This window comes from Aythya fuligula, chromosome 2 (assembly GCF_009819795.1).
Source record: "Aythya fuligula isolate bAytFul2 chromosome 2, bAytFul2.pri, whole genome shotgun sequence".
Classification (NCBI taxonomy): domain Eukaryota; kingdom Metazoa; phylum Chordata; class Aves; order Anseriformes; family Anatidae; genus Aythya; species Aythya fuligula.
Window position 1 is genome coordinate 854,615 of NC_045560.1, and position 18,557 is coordinate 873,171.

The 18,557-nt window shown below is 63.3% G+C and overlaps 2 protein-coding genes across 4 annotated transcripts; one reads left to right on the top strand and one right to left on the bottom strand.

The window, feature by feature from the left end:
* The first annotated feature begins 3,599 nt into the window (after positions 1-3,599).
* LOC116486616 (zinc finger protein 777-like) lies at positions 3,600-10,862 on the top strand. Of its 2 annotated transcripts, none has more exons than XM_032183004.1 (7): positions 3,600-3,624; positions 3,938-4,234; positions 4,703-4,829; positions 6,109-6,540; positions 7,319-7,507; positions 7,888-8,004; positions 8,602-10,862. In XM_032183004.1, exons 1-7 carry the CDS (start codon positions 3,601-3,603, stop codon positions 9,420-9,422), a joined length of 2,007 nt encoding a protein of 668 aa, XP_032038895.1. In that variant the 5' UTR covers position 3,600; the 3' UTR covers positions 9,423-10,862. The 2 variants fall into 2 exon arrangements, with proteins under 2 accessions (XP_032038895.1, XP_032038896.1); XM_032183005.1 differs by having other exon boundaries at positions 7,891-8,004.
* A 1,530-nt stretch (positions 10,863-12,392) lies between these two features.
* Positions 12,393-16,671, bottom strand: LOC116486617 (zinc finger protein 282-like). 2 transcript variants are annotated; one of them, XM_032183007.1, is made up of 5 exons: positions 16,646-16,671; positions 15,960-16,370; positions 15,108-15,234; positions 14,536-14,655; positions 12,393-13,846 (listed from the first exon to the last, which is right to left on the bottom strand). In XM_032183007.1, the coding sequence occupies exons 1-5, from the start codon at positions 16,667-16,669 to the stop codon at positions 12,786-12,788; spliced, it is 1,743 nt and encodes a 580-aa protein (XP_032038898.1). In that variant the 5' UTR covers positions 16,670-16,671; the 3' UTR covers positions 12,393-12,785. The 2 variants fall into 2 exon arrangements, with proteins under 2 accessions (XP_032038898.1, XP_032038899.1); XM_032183008.1 differs by lacking the exon at positions 14,536-14,655 and having other exon boundaries at positions 12,393-13,849.
* Between the last annotated feature and the right edge of the window lie 1,886 nt (positions 16,672-18,557).

The window sequence follows — 18,557 nt, forward strand, 5'->3', positions numbered from 1 at the left end:
TAGCACTAGTTAAGCAGATAAGGGGAAGGTCCCACTGTCCCAACATAAGGAGAATAGCTAAAAAAAAAAACAAACCAAACCAAAAACAAACAAACAAACAAAAAAAAAAAAAAAAAAAAAAAAAAAAAAACAGAATGAGCAACATGAAATCAGTAAAAACAAGAACCATGGGCCCTCTAGTCACACAAGAAGGAAAAAAAAAAAAAAAAAAAAAAAAAAAAAGGAGAAATCAATGGCTGGTCAAATAAAATTGTACCTATATGGTATAGAAGTGCGTTGAGTAGGCTGTGAAGCTGTAGTACTCAGCCAGTGAGGAAACACGGAGAAATCAGGTGTTGGGTAATAGGGGATTCAGGGTTATGGTGAACTTGTACCATGTGCTCCTGCTTGCAGGACGCCCGCCTTTGCTATTGCGAATAAAATAGCTTCACAGAAGACCTTGTTTGAGCAAATTATTGATTTTTTTCTCACAACAGGATGGCTGGAAGAGGAGGTGGGGATGTGAACAACCCTGTAGCATCTCCTTCCTAAACCCGCTGCACGAAGCTGCGCCACGCAGCACATCCCAGCACCAGGGGCCTGGCACTGCACAGGGCTGGGGGGCGATGCTGCCGTGGAACCACCAGAGGTGCCACGAGGAGAGGAAAGGGGGAAGAAAAAAAAGGGGGGAGAGGAAAGGGGGGAAAGGGGGAGAAAATTGTATGGAAAGGGCTCAGGGGTTGGGATAGGGACAGGGAGATCACTCAATAATTATTGTCACAGGCAAAACAGAGTCAGCATAAGGAGATTAATAATTTTTTTCGCCTATTACTAACAAACTAGAGCAGTGAGAAACTAAAAGCAAATTACAAACACCTTCCTCCCAACACCTGCTCCAGCACGGGTCCCCCACGGGTCCCTAGACCCCCTGCTCCTGCGGGGGCTCTCCATGGGCCGCAGCCTCCTCCAGGCCACATCCACCTGCTCCACCGGGGGCTCCTCCACCCATGGGGGGGCTGCAGCGTGGAGATCTGCTCCGTGTGGCACCCATGGGTGTAGGGGGACAGCCTGCTCCACCAGGAGCCTCTCCACAGCCCGCAGGGGAATTGCAGACCCGGGAGGTGGAGGGGCCAGCAGACCCCCGTTTTGGGGAGCCAGCACCCCCTGCGCATCCAGCCTCTTCCTGGGGGGCTGGCTCAGAGAGGAACGTCCCCCCCAGCCCCCCCAGCCCCTCAGCCCCTCGCTGGTGCCCTCCTGGCAGTGGGTGGCCGCTCCTGAGCTGGCCAGCAGCAGGGGCCAAGGTCCAGGAGGGGAGCAGCGGGCAGCCGAGCCGTGCCCCGCTCAGCGCCATGAGGCTGCGGCTGCTCTGTGCCCTCGCCGTGGCCCTCCTGGCCGTGGCCGGGGCCAACCCACGGGACTCCAAGAAGGGGAAAACGCTCACACGGGACCGGGAGGTTGGTGGGGGGCAGAGGGAGGAGGCCAGAGCTGGGCAGCAGCAGCCAGGAGGGGAGGGAGGCTGCAGGGAAGCGCTGTGGGGAGGGGGAAGGCGCACGGCACAGCGCGGTGGCTTTGGCACCGTGGGGGGAGCGATTCCCCAAAATATTGTCCCCCCAGGGACACCGGTGCTGTCACCAACACCGTGCTCCGGGCAGGGCAGAGCCCCGGAGAGGTCCTGGTCGGGGGCTGCCCTGGGCAGGGGTGGCCCCAAGGATGGGCTGGGGGCAGTGGGATCTGCCTGAGCCCCTCATCCCGGGGGGGCTGCACTGTGGGGGCAGCGCTGGGGCGTCCCCGGAGCCTTCGCTGTGCCAAAACGCTGCTGCTGCTTGCACAACCAGCAAACATTTCATCAGGGCTGGCGAGGGGCTGAGCGGGGGCAGGAGGAGCACGGCCTTGGTGCCAGCGAATCCTCGTCCCCTTTTGCCTTCCTCCTCGTCCTCCTCCACCGTCCCCCCCACATCCCCCGGCTCTATCCCTGCTCTCGGCCCCGTCCCGCTGCGGGGGGAGCCAGGACTCAGCAGCACTGACTGATGCCTTCCCCCCACAGGCGGGGACGCGTGGCGGGGGCCGGCGCCAGCCGTGCTCGGGGTGCTTCTCTGTGCTGAGCGAGGTGAGGGGGGACCAGGGGTGCTGGGGGGACGGGATGGGATGGGACGGGATGGGATGGGGATGGGGATGGGGATGGGGATGGGATGGGATGGGATGGGATGGGATGGGGATGGGATGGGGATGGGATGGGATGGGGCACCCAGGATACGCACCCCTCGCACTGCTCCGTACCCCCCACCTGCAGGAATCCATGTCCTGGAGCACCGGGGATGTGGATGAAGACCCCGCAGGCCGGCGGGTGAGTGCAGGGCGGCACTGCCCACCCGTAGACCTCCCCCGCTACGGCTCCAGCAGGGCCGGGGACCACAGCCCCCCTTCCCCATCACCCCGTGCCTGGCTCTGACATCCCACTTGTTCCCACAGGGCGGCCAGGAGCGCACCAGGAGGGAAAGCGAGAGACCTGCCCAGGTCCTGCCCCTCAGCCAGGTACCGGCCCCGTGGGACGGGCACCACGGGCGGCCACGGAGACCCCCGAGGTGACCCCGCTGTGTCCTGCAGGAGGCACCGGGCGGCCCCATGGCGTGGACAGGAGAGGCACGGGTGACCCTGCGCAAACCAAAGCGAGGACGGAGCCGGGCATCCCGCCGCCCCCTGACAGCACCATGGGACCCCGCCGCCCCCCACCAGCCCTGAGGGGAGCTGGGGGGGGGGACTCTGCTGTGCCCCCCGCTCAGTGGGGCCGCCCCACACGCTGCTGTCCCTGCACCCCGAAGCGCTCTGCAGGGGTGTCCCCACGCGCTGTGCGGAGCCACAGAATAAAGGCACTGAGACAGCCGGAGTGGGTGCTTCTGGGGGTCCCACACCCACACCCCCAGCGCAGCCGGGTGGTCCCCAGCGTCCCTCACACCCCCCACACCCCCCACGCCCCCCATCCCACCACCGCTCTTCCCCAGCCCCCCACCACATTCCCAGTGCCCCCCTGCCCCCCGAGTGCCCCGCAGCACCCGGAGCACCCGCACTGCACGGGGCCACCTGCACCCACACCCCCCCCCTCCAAAACACCCCCTGGGGGGGTCCCCACAGCGGGGGGCTGCGTGGATCGGCGCCCCCACCCCAGCCCCAACCCCGGGGTGGCCCCGGTGGGAGGGCACGGAGCGGCCACCGGAGCCGGTGCCGGTGCCTGGGGGTCGGCCCGGGACAGGAGGGGCCGGGAGGGGCCGGGAAGGGCCGGTTCCGGGGCTCGGGGTGGGGTCGGAGCACGGCGGGACCCGGCGCGGATCGGGGACCCCGGGGCCAGCACGGGGGCTCCGCGTTCCCGCCACGAGTTCCCGCCACGGCGCGGCCACGCCCCCTCGGAGCCACGCCACGCCCCCTCCAGGGCTAAGCCACACCCCCACACCCAGCGCACCGCACCGAGACACGCCCCCGTTTGGCAAAGCCACGCCCTTAGCAACAAGCCGCGCCCTTGGTAACAAGCCACGCCCCTTAGCAACAAGCCCCGCCCCTTCCGCAGCGCCCCCTGCAGGCCCGGTGGCGGCGGCGGGCGCAGGCCGCGCGGTGCCGGTGGCGGCGGCCATGTCCCGCCGGGGCCCCGCTGAGGTGAGGGCCGGGACCGGCACCGGCACCGGCACCGGGACCGGGAGCGGCACCGGGAGCTCCGGGGACAGCCGGGGGTGCGGGGCTGAGAGGAACGGGGGGGCTGCGGGGGTCCCGGGGGGGCGGTGGGGGCCTCCTGGGGGGCTGGGCCCGGGGGGGGGGGCCCGGGGGAACGGGCCCGGGGGTACCGGGACCGGGGGTGCAGGGCCCGGGGGTGCCAGGACCGGGGGTGTGGGGACCGAAGGGATCTCCCCGGAGCACCCGGGGTCCCAGCAGCCCCCCCCGGCCGCCCCTCACCTCTTGCCCCCTCCTCCAGGCCTCGCCGTGGGGCCCGGGCACCGGCCGGTTGAGGCGCTTGCAGGCGGCGGGGCCGGAGCAGGCGCAGGCCCAGCAGCTGCAGGAGCTGCGGAGCAGGACGGAGAAGGCGGAGCGGAGGCTGCTGGCCTGCGAGAACCTGGTGGGCGAGCTGGGCAGCAACCTGGCGGCGCTGGGCAGCCTGCTGCAGGACTACGGGCAGCTGCAGCAGCGCCTGGACAACGTGGAGAACCTGCTGAGGAACAGGAACTTCTGGATCCTGCGCCTGCCCCCCGGCAGGAAGGGGGAAATCCCCAAGGTAACGGGTGCCCGGGAGCCCCTAACCCAGGTGGCAAAGCCCCAGCTCCGTTGTGGTTTGGGTGAGGAGCCCTGGGGTTGGGCTGGTTCAAGCCCTGAGCCCCAGAAACACACCAGCCAGCCCCGCAGAGCTCCTCAGGTAGCAGTGTCACCGTGCTGCTATTGTGGTGGCTTCCCCGTGCCCATTCCCACCCCTGAGCCCTGGAGGGGCAGCAGCCCGCAGGAGCATTTCAGCGAGTGCCCCCTCAGCAGCTGTGGAGGGGCGTGGGAAGTGCCGCAGCCTTCTCAGCAACGGGCTGGCATCGCTCAGTGCCTGTGAACCCAGGGCTTGCAAGCCCCGATGTGTCCAGGCACCCCGTGCTCTGTCCAGGCACACCCTCTGCCTGGAGGTCCCGAGCGCTCCCTGCCCCTGTGCAGTTCCCTTTAGCTGTGAAAAACATCACCAAGTGTGCAGTGTTTGTGATTCCAGGTGCCGCTCACGTTCGATGACATTTCCGTGTACTTCAACGAGCAGGAATGGGAGACGCTGGACAGCTGGCAGAAGGATCTCTACAAAGCTGTGATGAGGGGGAACTACGAGACTCTGATCTCCCTGGGTAAGGCACGGGGCCCGTTCCTCCGGGTGAATTTCTCTTCTAGGCAGGCTGGGCGGGCTCCCTCCAGTCCCACCAGCGGTCTGGTGTGCTGGGGCTGGACACCCGTAGCTCGCAGAACCTCTCCTGGGCAGCCAGACCCAGTCCTTTTCCTTCCTTCCTGCTTGTAAGAGCTTTCTGTAGGAAATACCAGTAACAGAAATAACACAAACAGTGTCTATTATACCCTATATCCAGATGAGATGCTATTCATAAGGACTGTGCAAGGGGATTCGAGGGCCAGGGAACCATCACGACCTTCCAGCACAGTTCAGGAGTTACCTGGGTGAAGTTTGATAATTGCATCTTGAACCAATTCTTGTCTTCTGGCTATTTAGCCGTGATTTGAAGTGACAGGGGCATTTCCACGTGCCTTCGTAAAGAACCAATTTAATCTCGTTCAGTTCTGAGCACATCTGACACGTTCTTGGATGATTTTGGGCGATAAGATTGCCCATCAAAAACTCCTTCTGTGGGCACGACTGGTAACGTGCTGGTTGGTGCAGTCCCTGAAGCTGCAGCTTCACTTTTCTAGATAATTCTCTGTGGAAGGCACAAACCTGGTCCTCACGTGGTCCATCTGATGTGGGCATTTTTACACGGCAGGAATCCTTCTGTCCCTACTCCAGAACTAAAGCAATCTGCTAACAGCAGCTCAGAAGATTTACTCTTCAAATCACCGCTAACGTGGAGATGGGAGGGAAAGGTTAAAGACAAAGCTTCTCAAATCTTTTGAGATTTTATTTCCCTTTCTATTAATTAAATCTTCTCTGTGCTTGAGCCACGGCCGTGCTTATGGGTGAATCCCAACACGGGGCTAAGAAATCAACACCACCATCTTCCCTTGTTTCAGCGCGGGTAGTTTTTGAGGTGTTTGAGAGTTTAACAGAGCAATGGTGTAGCCAGTTCTAACAAAATGTGATGACATGTGGTGACAGGACGAGGGGGAATGGGTTTAAGTTGAGCCAGGGGAATTTTAGGCTAGATGTTAGGAAGAACTTCTTCACTGAAAGGGTTGTGAGGCATTGGAACAGGCTGCCCAGGGAAGTGGTGGAGTCACCATCCTTGGAAGTCTTCAAAAGACGTTTAGATGTAGAGCTTAGGGATATGGTTTAGTGGAGGGCTGTTAGCGTTAGGTTGGAGGTTGGACTCGATGACCTTGAGGTCTCTTCCAACCTAGAAAATTCTGTGAAATTCTGTGAAATTCTGTGAAAATATCCTCTGCTGCCCTGTCCCTGAGCAGACTATGCCGTGGCCAAGCCTGACATCCTGTCCCGGCTCGAGAGGGATGAAGAGCTCTGCACCAGAGGCTGTCGCGAGGCCCCGCAGACGGACACCCAGGATGGGCAGGAGCCCCCACAAATGCATCTCAGAGATGGGCAGGAGTCCCTGGAGACCGAGACGTGCATCCAGGACAGTCAGGAGCCCCCGGAGAGGTGTAGCAGAGAGAGTCAGGAGCCCCCACAGCCATGCATCCAGGACATTCAGGAGCCCCCACAGAAGTGTGTCAGAGACAGTCAGGAGCCCCCCCAGCCGTGCACCCAGGAGAGTCAGGAGCCCCCACAGACATCCATCACAGATATCCAGGAACCCCCGCAGGCACCAGCAGGTGTGGAGCAGGTGGAAGAGGACTTGGGAGACGACGTAGAAGTGGAAGATGCGGAAGATGACATGGGTAAGTTAAAGGGTGCCAGCAGGACGTGGCCGTTCCTGGCCCTTGCTTTCTCCCGTCGCTGTCTGTGTTAGAAAGGAGCTGCGCTGAGGTTCTGCTGGCTGCATTGGCTAACTGTCCATGGGATGCCTTGAGTCTTATCTCTGAGAGGAACATTTATGCTTGGCCACATGAATCGTGGGGAGACAACAGACAAAACCTGCCAGAAGGGGCTGGGATGGAGCCGGGAGCGGTGGGACAGACCCCTTGGGATCTCTTCCAGCTCCTGAGTATGAAGGCCAAGCAAAAAAAAAAAACAGGAGACACTGGAAAGGTGCAGGCAGGCCCAGAGAGAGCCGAAGGCAGAGCTGTGTTTGAGAGCTCTGTCCTGCTGGAATTAGGAGCTGGGGGGCTGCAGGAGCTTCGTGAGGGGCTGAGTGAGCACTGGCAGGGGTCAGGGGCCGGCTCTGTCCTTTGAGGAGGGTTACCCAGAAACAGTGCAGGCCCCAAATGTGTCTTTGGGGGTTGTTTTGTCAAGTGCTCCTGGGAAGAGAGGAAAAAGGTGTTACACGGACACAGCCTCTCCCTCTCCTTTGAGATTTTAAGTCACCTTCTGTTAGGTTTTCGCTGTGCTTGAGTTAGAGCATGGGCAACGTGTCCGTGCCCGTCCTTACTGCCTGCCAGCCCTGGGGCTAAGGGAGAAGGGTCACTCTGAAGGGTCTGAGAGGTCAGCAGAGGAATTCTGTAGCCAGTTCCTACCAAAACTGAAAAAACTGTCCTCTGCTGCCCTGTCCCTGAGCAGACTGCGCTGCGTCCGATCCTGATGTCCTGTCCCGGATCGAGAGGGATGAAGAGCTCTGCACCAGAGGCTGCCAGGAGAGCCCACAGCCCTGCGTCCGAGCTGGGCAGGAGCCCCCACACACACCAGAAGAGACGGGCAGGAAGGAAGAGGCTTTGGGAGAACAGAAAGTCCCCTCGGAAGCTGGCACAGGTGAGTTACCCGAGAGACACCGAGCTTGGAGGAGCATCGCCAGGGCAAGCAGAAGTCCTGGGGTGCGCTGTCAGAGTGCTGCAAGGGCAAATGGAAGAGGTTTGAGGACCTGAACATTAGGCACAGTGGGAATGCCACCCGTGGCGTTAATGGGGAGAGCTTGGGATGGATGAGGCTGCTCTGTGGAGGTTCCTTGTGGCTCCTTGGGGTCTCTTCCCGGACCTCTCTCTGCTTTTGGTCCCTGTGTGCTTCTTGAGCTGGCCCTGGCTCCTCTGCACAGTCCCAACACATCTCCAGTTAGCATCTGAAGGTGTCTGCAGTTAGCCAGAAGATGTGAGCTGTCTGCCGGTGCTGAAAGCTGCTTTCCTCTTCCCTGCCAGCAGGGCTGCCCATCCTGGTGATGAATGTCACGTCCCTGAGTGCGCGGGGAGAGGGGCTGAGCAGGGACGTGAAGCAGGAGACAGAGGAGGAAGAGGACCCGGCCAAGCACGGCTCCGGTGAGTTACCCCATGCATGGCAGGCACGGCGCTCTGCGGGCAAGAAGCAGCTCCCAGCTCACTCACCGGCTTGAAATAGGAAGGTTTAGAACATTCCAGATCCTTTTGTCACACAGCAAGGGAGGGATCTGGTGCCGGGTGGGGTGTGCAGCCCTGTCATCTGCAGAGAGAATGAGCCCAGATGGGGATCCTGCTAGCAGTGAGGGGAGGCGTGCTGGGTTGCCTGCAGCATTTGGCATTCGGCAACAGTTCCCAGCTTGCCAAAAGCCAAGAGCCTGAGGTACTGCTCATTACAGCTTGCTAAGGATTTTTTTTTTTTCCTGCTGCATCTTGTGGCCATCGCTGGTGTGGTGGTTTTAGAGGCGGAGCCCTCTGCCCTGTGGCACTGCAGCAGATCTGCCCCCGAGGGCACGCCGAGCTGCTGAGTTGCTCAGGCCAGGACCCTGCAGTGGCACCGGCGCCTCCCCACGCTGCGTTCTCAGATTTTTTGGGAGCTCCTTGCTCGCAGAAAGCCTGCTGGGTGCTTTGGGACTGAAACCACACCGTGGAATTGTCCCCGCAGTGTGAGTGGTGAACGCCTGTGTTGTTTCATTTCAGAGGAAGGCTCTTTGGCAGAGGAGAAGGCCTGTGAAGGGACCTCTCCCCCTGACAGCCTGGAGGTGAAGGAGGTGAGGCCCAACGCCTTGCCAAAAGTTTCTGCACCTTCTCCTGACGCAGCGATCCAGAACGGCCCGGGAGAGCAGGCCAAGCCCAGGAGCAAGAAGAAACCCAGCAGGTGCTCGAGCAGCAGCCTGCTGATGGGCGACTGCCGGCGCGGCTACGTGCGCGAGTGGTCGCACCCCTGCACCGAGTGCGGGAAGCGCTTCCGCCTGAAGATCAACCTCATCATCCACCAGCGGAGCCACGCCAAAGAAGGGCCCTACGAGTGCACGGTGTGCGAGATCAGCTTCGCAGACAAAAACCGCCTGGTCCTGCACCAGGCCATCCACACCCAAGACAGGGCTTTCGCGGCCAAGGTCTGGGGGAACACGCACCCGGAACTGAGGATAGGGCCGAGGAAGAAGCTGTGCAGGGCTCCCGGCAGCTCTGCCCACAGCCCGGGTAACAGGACGTACGCGGGGGGAGCCTGGCTGGGCCCGACCAAGGAGGAGCAGGACACGGGCAGCCTGTCGGGGTGTTTCTCCCCGCAGCCGACGCTTCGCAATTACGCGAGACGCCCCCTGAAGTGCGATCTTTGCGGCAAGTTTCTGTCTTGCTCCTCCACCCTCCAGCGGCACCTGCAGACCCACGCGGAGAAGAGGCCGTTCCGCTGCGCCACCTGCAAGAAGGGCTTCACCCGCCACACTCACCTGGTGCGCCACGAGCAGATTCACGAGCGGCAGAAGGCCCTGGAGGGCCGGCAGCACAAGGCAGCCTAGGGCTCGACCGCGGCCAGGAGGCCCCAGCCGAAAGCAGCCCCCAGGGGTGCCTGGCGAGGCGCCATCCTCGCTGCTGCCAAAGCTGCTCCGCTGAAAACCTCCTGCTGGCTGCTGTGGAGCTCAGGCTTGCAGTTACCAGACTGATAAAACAGCCCGGGTTGGGAGAGGCCCACAAAGATCCTCGAGGCCAACTCGAGAACTGCTGCTGTGACGGTGGAGAGTAGGAAGTAGGGAAGCAGCCTGGGGGCAAGTGGCAACAGGAGGGATCCAAACCGCTCGTGTCCCTGGGCAGGAACTGTGAGCGTTCAGATTCTGTCCGTGGTGGGGCACCAGGGCTGTGAACCATCATCCATCAACTGGATTTTGGGAGCTTTCCCAAGTCACAGAATAAATCAAAGCTTGGACACCGTTACATGGAACAAATTCCAGAAGCCTCCGGCGATTAAAAATCTCCTCGGGAACCTCCTCGGGAACAGCTCTGGGAGATAAGGAGAGTGAAACAAACGCCACCTTAGAGTGAAACAAACCCCACCTTCTGTCCGTGTGATGCTGCGGCTGCTCCTGAGGTCCCAGCACCATTCCACTGACAAGGCCAGCCTCCAAAACCCTGCGTGAGAGGGCTGGTGCCCCAAAACCAGCCTGCACCCATGGTCACTTTCACAAATACTCGCTGGGTAGGATTCCTGCTGCACCACGGCCTGTGCGAGGACCCTTCCTCGGGCTCGGACGCGTTGTTCTGACACCACCCCAGCTGCTCTGTGCGGGACCATCCCCTCTGCTCAGCCCCACTGCGCCGTGCTCGCTCCCTCTGTCTCTAATCACATGGAAGCCTACCTCAACGCGCCGTGGAGAGGCACCCCGGTGGGTGATGCCAGCCGAGGCTCTGGTGGCCCCAGGCATCACTGGAAGCTCGTGGCCCCATCCCGGCCCCGTGTGCAGCGGGCACGCCGCTGGGAAGCACGAGGCACGTGTACAGAGCGAAGGAATCGGTCCAGGCCAAGCGGAGGGGCTGATAGGACTCCCGAGCTGTTTTATTTTTTATTTTTTTGCTTTTGTGTCCATTGAATTATTTGATGTTCTAGTTTGAAATCACTACGTCTCTGCCCCTCCCCGGGCAGGGAGTGTTGGGAACCAGTTTCCTTAGGAGATTTTTCATTCCTGGCCGCCTGCAGGGTCCGAGGGGCTGCGAAGCCCTGCGGGACGTGGGTGGTTGGTGCCAGGAGGTGACAGGACCGGCAGCCAGCCCCTTACCCCTGCCCGGTTTGCCATCCCAGTGCACCCAATTGATCCCAGTTGACCCCAGTACCACAGGGTACGAGTCGAGCCAGCGCAGCAGGCAGCCGGGAGGTGGCTTCAAGCTGTGACTGGGACCAACTTTTTTTTGTAGGAACGCTCCGATCCCTTTCTCAGGCCGTGGAATCCATAAAGTATTTGTCTGTACGGCCTGGTGGTGTTTGTTTTATACGCGGCGCCACGCAACGAAGGCGGGCACGGGGTGCGAGGGGCTGTGCCAGGCTGGGGCCACCAGCCCTGGGGGAGCCTGGGTGGCACCAGGGGAGCTGTGGGGTGCCAAGGGGATGGGGACGGCGCCGCCGTGGTCATGGCCGCCCGTGGGTGTCATGGCCGCCCGTGGGTGTCATGGCCGCCCTCCCCTGTCATGGCCGCCCCGCCATCTTGGTGGCCATCTTGTGTGTGGGCAGAGCTGCCCAGTGGGCGGGGCCATGTGGAGGGGGTGTGGCCAAGGGAGGGGGTGTGGTCACTGGTGGGTGGGGTTATTTGGGGTGGGTGGGGCTTGTAGTAGAGGCCACGCCCACAGCATCACCATGGCTACCTCCTGGCCTGGGCGATGTCCCCAGGGTGTCCTCGGGGTGTCCCTGGCGTGTCAGTGTCCCCTCCATCCCCAAGGTGTCCCTAGGGTGTCCCCAGGAAGCCATGGCCCCCTCCTTCATCCTCAGGGTGCCCCCAGGGTGTCCCCAGGGTGTCCGCGTCCCCTTCTTCATCCCCGAGGTGTCCCTAGGGTGTCCCCAGTAAACCATGGTCCCCTTCTTCACACCTGGGGTGTCCCCAATTTGTCAGTGTCCCCTCCTTCATCCCCGAGGTGTCCCCTGAATGTCCCCAGCACGCCGTGGCCCCCTCCCTCATCCCTGGGAAGGAGCCTTCATCTCCTGCACCCCCTGAAGGCCGCTGTGAGGTCTCCCCGGGGCCTTCTCCTCTCCAGGCTGAGCAACCCCAACCCCTCGGCCTCTCCTCCCAGCAGAGCTGCTCCAGCCTCCGAGCATCCCCGTGGCCTCCCCTGGACTCCAGCAGCTCCACGTCCCGGTGCTGGGGGCCCCACAGCGAAGGCAGTGCCCGGGGGGGTCTCACGAGAGCAGGGCCCAGGGGGACGATCCCCTCCCTCGCCCTGCTGCTGCAGCCCAGGGCACGGCTGGTTTTTGGCCCACATGGTGCTGGGACAGGACTGAAATCACAAAACCTGGGCCAGGGGAGGAGGAGGAGGAGGAGGAGAAGAGGCTGGGCAGGCCTGGGGGGCAGAGCAGGAGGGCAGATAAGGCTTTGTGGTGCTAATCCCCTCCCAGAGCCACAATTCCTGGCTGAATGGGGCTGTGAGTGGGGGCTCTGCATGGCCACGGGGCAGCTCCTGCATTTCCCTGGCGCAGCTCCTGCATTCTCCGGGGCTGGGCGAGAGCACCCGTGCAGGGTGGGCACGCCAAGTGCCGGGGGTGTCGCTGCACCTTGAGGTGCTGCTGCTGGCGAGAAGGCGCCCGGGGGCTGCCCTGCTGCTGGCACGAGGACTCATGCTCATCCCTCAGCTCGCAGGAGGCACGTGGGGAGCAGGAGGTGTCCTGGCGAAGCCACCAGCGAGGACCCGGTCACAATTCACGTGGCATCACCCCCACAACTCGCTCAGCAGGAGCTGTTGAAGGCGGCGTGGCACCAGCTGACACACGAAGCCCATCATCAGACCACATCATCTTTTATCCACAGCTCTCCCCGGCCGTGCGGTGACCCCGGCTGTCCCAGCAGCCTCTCCCCGGGCCACCCAACTCCCCCCAAAACTGGGCAGGATTTAAGGAACCCTGAGTTCAAGCGCTCCGCTCCCCGTCCCACGGCGCCAGACACGCAGCAGCCACTTCTCAGCCGAGCCCCCTTCCACGGCACAGCCCCTGCTGCCGGACCTCCTCCGCTTGCTCTCGGCCCCGCAGCGTGTCAGCCGGCCCCGTCCTCGTCCCCGGGGACGTGGTGGGGGGCTGCGGGGAGCCCCACAGTGCCGCGATGCCCCCTGCCCACCGTGTGCCACCCTCACGGGCCGCTGCACCTCTCCGCCTGCAGAAACGCTGCCCCTTCCTGGCTGCAGCCCTCATATTATGGATTGTCCTGCGTCGACGGCTTGCAGGGCACAGTCCCCGGCTCCTGGCCGCGGCCGGGCAAGCCGGCAGCAGGAGGGCTGGCGGCGGCGTGGACCTTCTGGTGGTGGTTCAGAGACTGCCGGTGGCGGAAGCTCTTGCTGCAGCCGCTGCACTGGAAGGGCCGCTGCTGGGTGTGCCGGCGCTGGTGCTCCTCCAGCGACGCTTGCAGGGGGAAGCTCTCGGCGCACTCGATGCAGCGGTACAGCCGCTCCCCGGCCCCGCCGCCCCGCGCCGGCCGGCCCGCCCAGCCCGCCCGCAGCTGCACCCCGTGGATGCGCTGGTGCTTCTGCAGGTGGTGCTTCTGGATGAAGCCCTTGCCGCAGGCCGGGCAGCTGTAGGGCCGCTCGCCGGTGTGGATGCGGTAGTGCTTGTTGAGGTTGGACTTCTCGTTGAAGCTCTTGCCGCAGGCCGGGCACTGGAAGGGGCGCTCGCCCGTGTGCAGGCGCTGGTGCCGCAGCAGCGCGGCGTGGTGGGCCAGGCTCTTCCCGCAGGCGGTGCAGATGAAGGAGCCGTTGCTCTTCCTCGCCTGGCTCTGCTGCCGCGCCAGGAGGCTGCGCTTCAGCCGCACGCTCTTCCAGCCCAAGGGCAGGCCGTGGGGCTCGTCCCCGGCGCCACACGGGCCGTGCTCCTCGGCGCCGGGCTGTGCCGAGGCAGCCTCCGCGGCAGTGTCCTCTCCCAGCGGCAGCCCCTGGGGCAGGGTGAAGGGCTGCTCGGTCCCCGCGCCGTGCCCGTGTTCTGCCGGGAAAGTCAAAGCCCCCGGGGCAGGGCGAGCTTCCAGCGGGACGACCACGGGCTTGAATTCAGGCTGGGCGGCCCCGTGCTTGCAGAGCTCCCCCAAGCCCTCTCCAGCTCCCTTCTGTTCGTCCAAGCTGCTGTGGCTCTCCCAGGGCACCGGCAGCTCCTGGCTCAGGGGAACCTCCTCTTCCAGCCTCATCGAGGGAGCCTGCGGCAGGGCCAGGCTTTCTGGTCCTTCCTCCTGCGGCTGCTGCTCTTCTGTCTTGATCACGATCTTCTCACCTGCTGGGAGACAGCAATTATTCACCTCCAGCCAAGGAAAGCTCTCCCGTGCCTCTGGCCCCAGCGTAGGAGCAGGAGCTGAGCTGCCCCTGCAGCACGTTGGTGAGACCAAGCAGCAAACGTGCCACTAGAGAGGGAGCAGGAGGGTTTTACCATGAGCAAAGGGGAGAAGAACAAGAGGTGGAAGGATGCTGGCGTCTGCTGGGGGTTATCTGGTCACCTTGGGGGGCATTCAAGGGCCTGACAATGCAATAGTCGTAAAGAAGCCAAAGGAGAGGAAAACACGAGGGCTTTTGTAATTGTTCCACAAAAAGTTGTGGCTGCGGAGTCCTCTGTCCTGGAAGGAACTTTGTCAGGAATTTACAGCAGGGTTTCACTGGGTAAATCCGGGGCAAAGGACCAAAGCTACCTTCCAGGAGCAGGACCGAGCTTGTCTGCAGGCAAGCAGGCGCAGAGCCACGCTCACGCTAAGCCCTGCCCGGGCTTTTTCCACTCTCTCGCTATTTGGCTCTTCTGGGCTTGGACATTTGGCGTGGCTCCTTTCGGATTTCTTTCCCCCCTGCGGCACTGCTTTTCCTCCTCAGCCCTCAATTCCCATCCCCTCGCCCAGCCAAGCTACGTGCAGCCCTTCCCCACCCCCAGGCCCTCTCCGTGGTGGTGTTCACGCCATCGTGGCTGCCGCAACTCACCGCCACCGACGTGCCCTGACACCGCTCCCTTCTCCAGCAGCCCGTGGGTCCTGGTCCCCAAATCCTCCCCGTCCTCGGCCGGCAACAGCAGAGAGGGTTTGGAGCTGGCGTCCCCGGGCCCTAGGGGAGGAAGCGGCCGTGCCAACGGCTGATGCTGGGCGCTGGCACCACAGCCCCTGGGCAAAAGCTGCTCCAGCACAGCCGGGGCGTCCTGGGCTGCTGGAACAGAGGTTTGTTTTTTCCCAGGACAGTCAGAGCAAGCTGGTGTCAGCCCCACTGGACGACTGATTGTAGTTATCTCAGCAAGAAGTACGCATCGGGCACTTGTCCTTTATGATAACTCATTATTCTCAGCCAAAAATAATTAGTGCTAGAACTTAGGGCTGCCTGCAACCAACTCCTCCAGGGTGGTGCACGTACAGCCACGTCCTGGGGCACACTTCCAGGGAAGCAGGACACGGCAGGAGCAGTGCCACGTGCTGCCGGGGGGCTCTGCGCCCTGCCCAGCGGGCACGGTGTGGTGGATGGAAGGTGACAAAGAGTCTGAGACGTGCACAGGGACTGATCCTTACCAAGAGAGACCACGGCCTCGTAGCTCCCCTTCACCGCCATCCTGTACAGCTCCTGCTGCCGGCTGTCCAAGCCGCCCCACTCCTGCTCTGGCAAACAGGCGGCATCATCCTCACCCGCCGTGGGCACCTGAAACGGCAGGAGGCACCCCCTTAGCACCCCCTTAGCACCTCCCTGCCTTCTCTGCCCCCACAAGGTGCCCTGATCCCCCCCCGTGTGCTGTGGGCTGGCACAGTGTGGATGCGGAGCTCCTGCATGTCCCAGCCTGAGCTCAGGGAACAATCCCAAAGCAGCAGAACGATGCCTCCCTGCTCAGACACCTCTCCCCTAGCAGCCAGGAGGTTTGCACGGGGCTTGTCCTCGTTACCTGGGGCACATCCCCCATTCCCCAAGGGCTTGTCCCTTTTACCTGGGGCACGTCCCCCATTACCTGGGGCATGTCCCCCATTCCCTGGTGTTTGTCCCCAATACCTGGGGTTTGTCCCCCATTCCCCAGGGCTTGTCCCCATTACCTGGGACACATCCCCCATTCCCCAGGGCTCATCCCCATTCTGTGGGGCTTGTCCCCGTTACCTGGGGCACGTCCCCAATGTCCTTTCCTCATTACCTGGGGCACATCCCCCGTTCCCCGGGGCTCATCCCTGTTACCTGGGGCACATCCCTCATTCCTTGGTGTTTGTCCCCAATACCTGGGGCTTGTCCCCCATTCCCCAGGGTTTGTCCCCGTTACCTGGGGCACATCCCCCATTCCCCAGGGCTCATCCCCATTCCGTGGGGCTCATCCCCATTCCATGGGGCTTGTCCCCATTACCTGGGGCACGTCCCCCTTTCCCCGGGGGCTTGTCCCCCGTTACCTGGGGCACGTCCCCGCCGGGCCCCATGCCAGGCCGGGGTGCCCAGCATCCGCGATGCCTCAGCTGGCGCTCGACGTGCTCGAGGCGCCTGGTGCTCTCCTGCAGGAGGGCGGCCAGGGCGGCCCACTTGCGCTCCAGCTGCCCCCCGAAATCCAGCACCGCCTTCTCCAGCTCCGACAGCTTCTTCTCCGCCGTCTCCGCTCGCCCTTCCAGGCTCAGCAGCCGCAGGGCCTGCGTCTCCACCTTCCTCTCCACCGCCTGCACCGCCGCCACCACCGTCCACAGCGAGATCTCGGCCACCCCCGGCTGCTTCTCGCCCTCGACGGCCACCGGCACCGCCACCGGCACCGCGACGTGGCCGGGGGGCTGCGGCGGGACCGGCTGCCAGGGCTCGGGCCCCCACTCGGGCTCCTGTTAGCGGGGAGAGAAAGGAGCTGAGGGTCCAAAGGGGGGGTTGCTCCGAGGGTGGGCAGCACCCTAGGGACCCCCCCCGTCCCCCTCCTCCCCGCACCCGCACCCCCCAGGCCTCCCACCCCCACCCCGGGGTGCGGCGGGCACCGGGCTGCGGGCAGAGCCGGTCCCCGCCGCCCTCCTGCGGAGGAAGGGACCGGGGGGAAAGGGGGAGGTTGGGGGGGGTTTGGGGAGCGATGGAGCCGCCTCCGCCCGGTGCCCGGTGCCCCCCGTACCTGAGCCGGGCCCCACCGGGCCATGGCCGCCCCTCGCCGCCGCCGCTGCTGCACCACGGCGCCGCCTGGCGGCCCGCCCGCAGCACGGCCCCGGGCCTGGTTCCCCTCACAGACCCCCCCTCAAGGCCCGGGACCCCCGTCCCCTCCTTCTCACAGCCCCCCACTTGCAGCCCTGCTATCCCCAAAGTGCTCCGGGGGTGGGGTGTTCCTGACCCGGGTCCCCCCAGCCCAGTTCTCCCAGTCTCAGTCAGCCCCGTTCCCAGTTCCGCCCCCTCCCAGTTCCCAGACCCCACACACACACAGCCCAAGGACCCCTCCAGCCCCAAACCACCCCGGTCCCAGAACTCCCCACACGTTCCTGGAGCCTCTCCACACATTTTAAGGTCCCCCCCGGTCCCAAACCCTCCCTGTCCTCAGCCCCCCAAGTCCCTGATCCCTCCTCATACCCCCCATTATCCCATCCCTCCCCAACCCCCCAACCCCTGATCCCTCCCTGACACCCCGTCCCTGATCCCTCCCCACATCCCCCAACCCCTAATCCCTCATACCTCCCAGCCCCATATCCCTCCCTGACCCCCCCAGCCCCTGATCCCTCCCCATATCCCCCAAGCCCCTAATCCCTCCCCAACACCCCGTTCCTGATCTCTCTGACCCCCCCAGCCCGATCCCTCCCTGATACCCCATCCCTGATCCCTCCCTGACCCCCCCCAGCCTCTGATTCCTCCCCATAACCCCCAACCCCAATCCCTCTCCATATCCCCCAGCCCCTAATCCCTCATACCTCCAGCCCCTGATCCCTCCCTGACCCCCCAACCCCTGATCCCTCCCCGACACCCCAACCCTGATCCCTCCCTGACCCCACAGCCCCTAATCCCTCATACCTCCCACCCCCTAATCCCTCCCCATAACCCCCCCCCAGACCCCGATCCCTCACCGTACCCCCCATACCCTGATCCCCCCCCAGATTTGAGGCCGAGCACAGCCCAGCCGTGGCCGTCCCTTCGCCCCCCAGCACACACCACGGGGCCGAGTTGCTCCTGCTCTTTATTCCAGCCCCACCACTGCCCCACGCCGTGGGGGGTGAGGAACCGTGGGCCACGGCCCGCAGGATGAAGGCACACAGGGAAAGTCACGGTGGCGACCCCGCTGGCACTGCGGGAGCCCCCTCTGCACATTTCATCCGCCAGAACCCGACCTGGCCGCTCCCGCTGCTTTCACACTTTTTCCCCCCAAATTATTTTCCCATCGGCATCCTACCCAGCTCTTCGGCTCCAAAATCACAGAACTGTAGGGATTGGAAGGGACCTCGAAAGATCATCGGGTCCAATGTCCTCTTACACCCCTCGGTGACTTCCAGAAATGGGGGAAAGACCCCACACCAGCTTTTATCAGTGCTTGCAGCCCCCCCCCGGCTGCCCACCAGTGCTGGGACCTGACCCCAGCCTGGCAGAGCAGCACCACGGGGATGCTGCGGTCCCACGGGGACACGGCTGGAGGCTGATAGCAGCACGACAGAGCCACGTTCAGCTGTCACAGCAGACATTTCCACGTTTGCCATCTATCCACACCTCGAGCCAGAGGAGTCCTTCACCTAAACCAGGTCCTCGCCCCGTGGCAGAGGCTCCTCCAGCACAAAGAGCCGCCGGGCACAGGCGTGCTGGGCAGGGCGAGCTGCAGCCAGGCTGCCCAGGGCTCGTGGCCAAGGAGGGGGAGAGAGGGGACAGCAGCAGCCCTCCACCCTTGGAAACAACCCCCGTGCTCTCACAGAATAACCCGAGTTGGAAGGGACCCACGAGGCTCATCGAGTCCAGCTCTGACCCTTCTCTCCCGCTACGTCTCCTACTTCACACCCCCGCGCTTAAATAGGTGCCACTGGCAGAGGCAGCTTGTTCCTGCACTCGTAGGGGCTCTC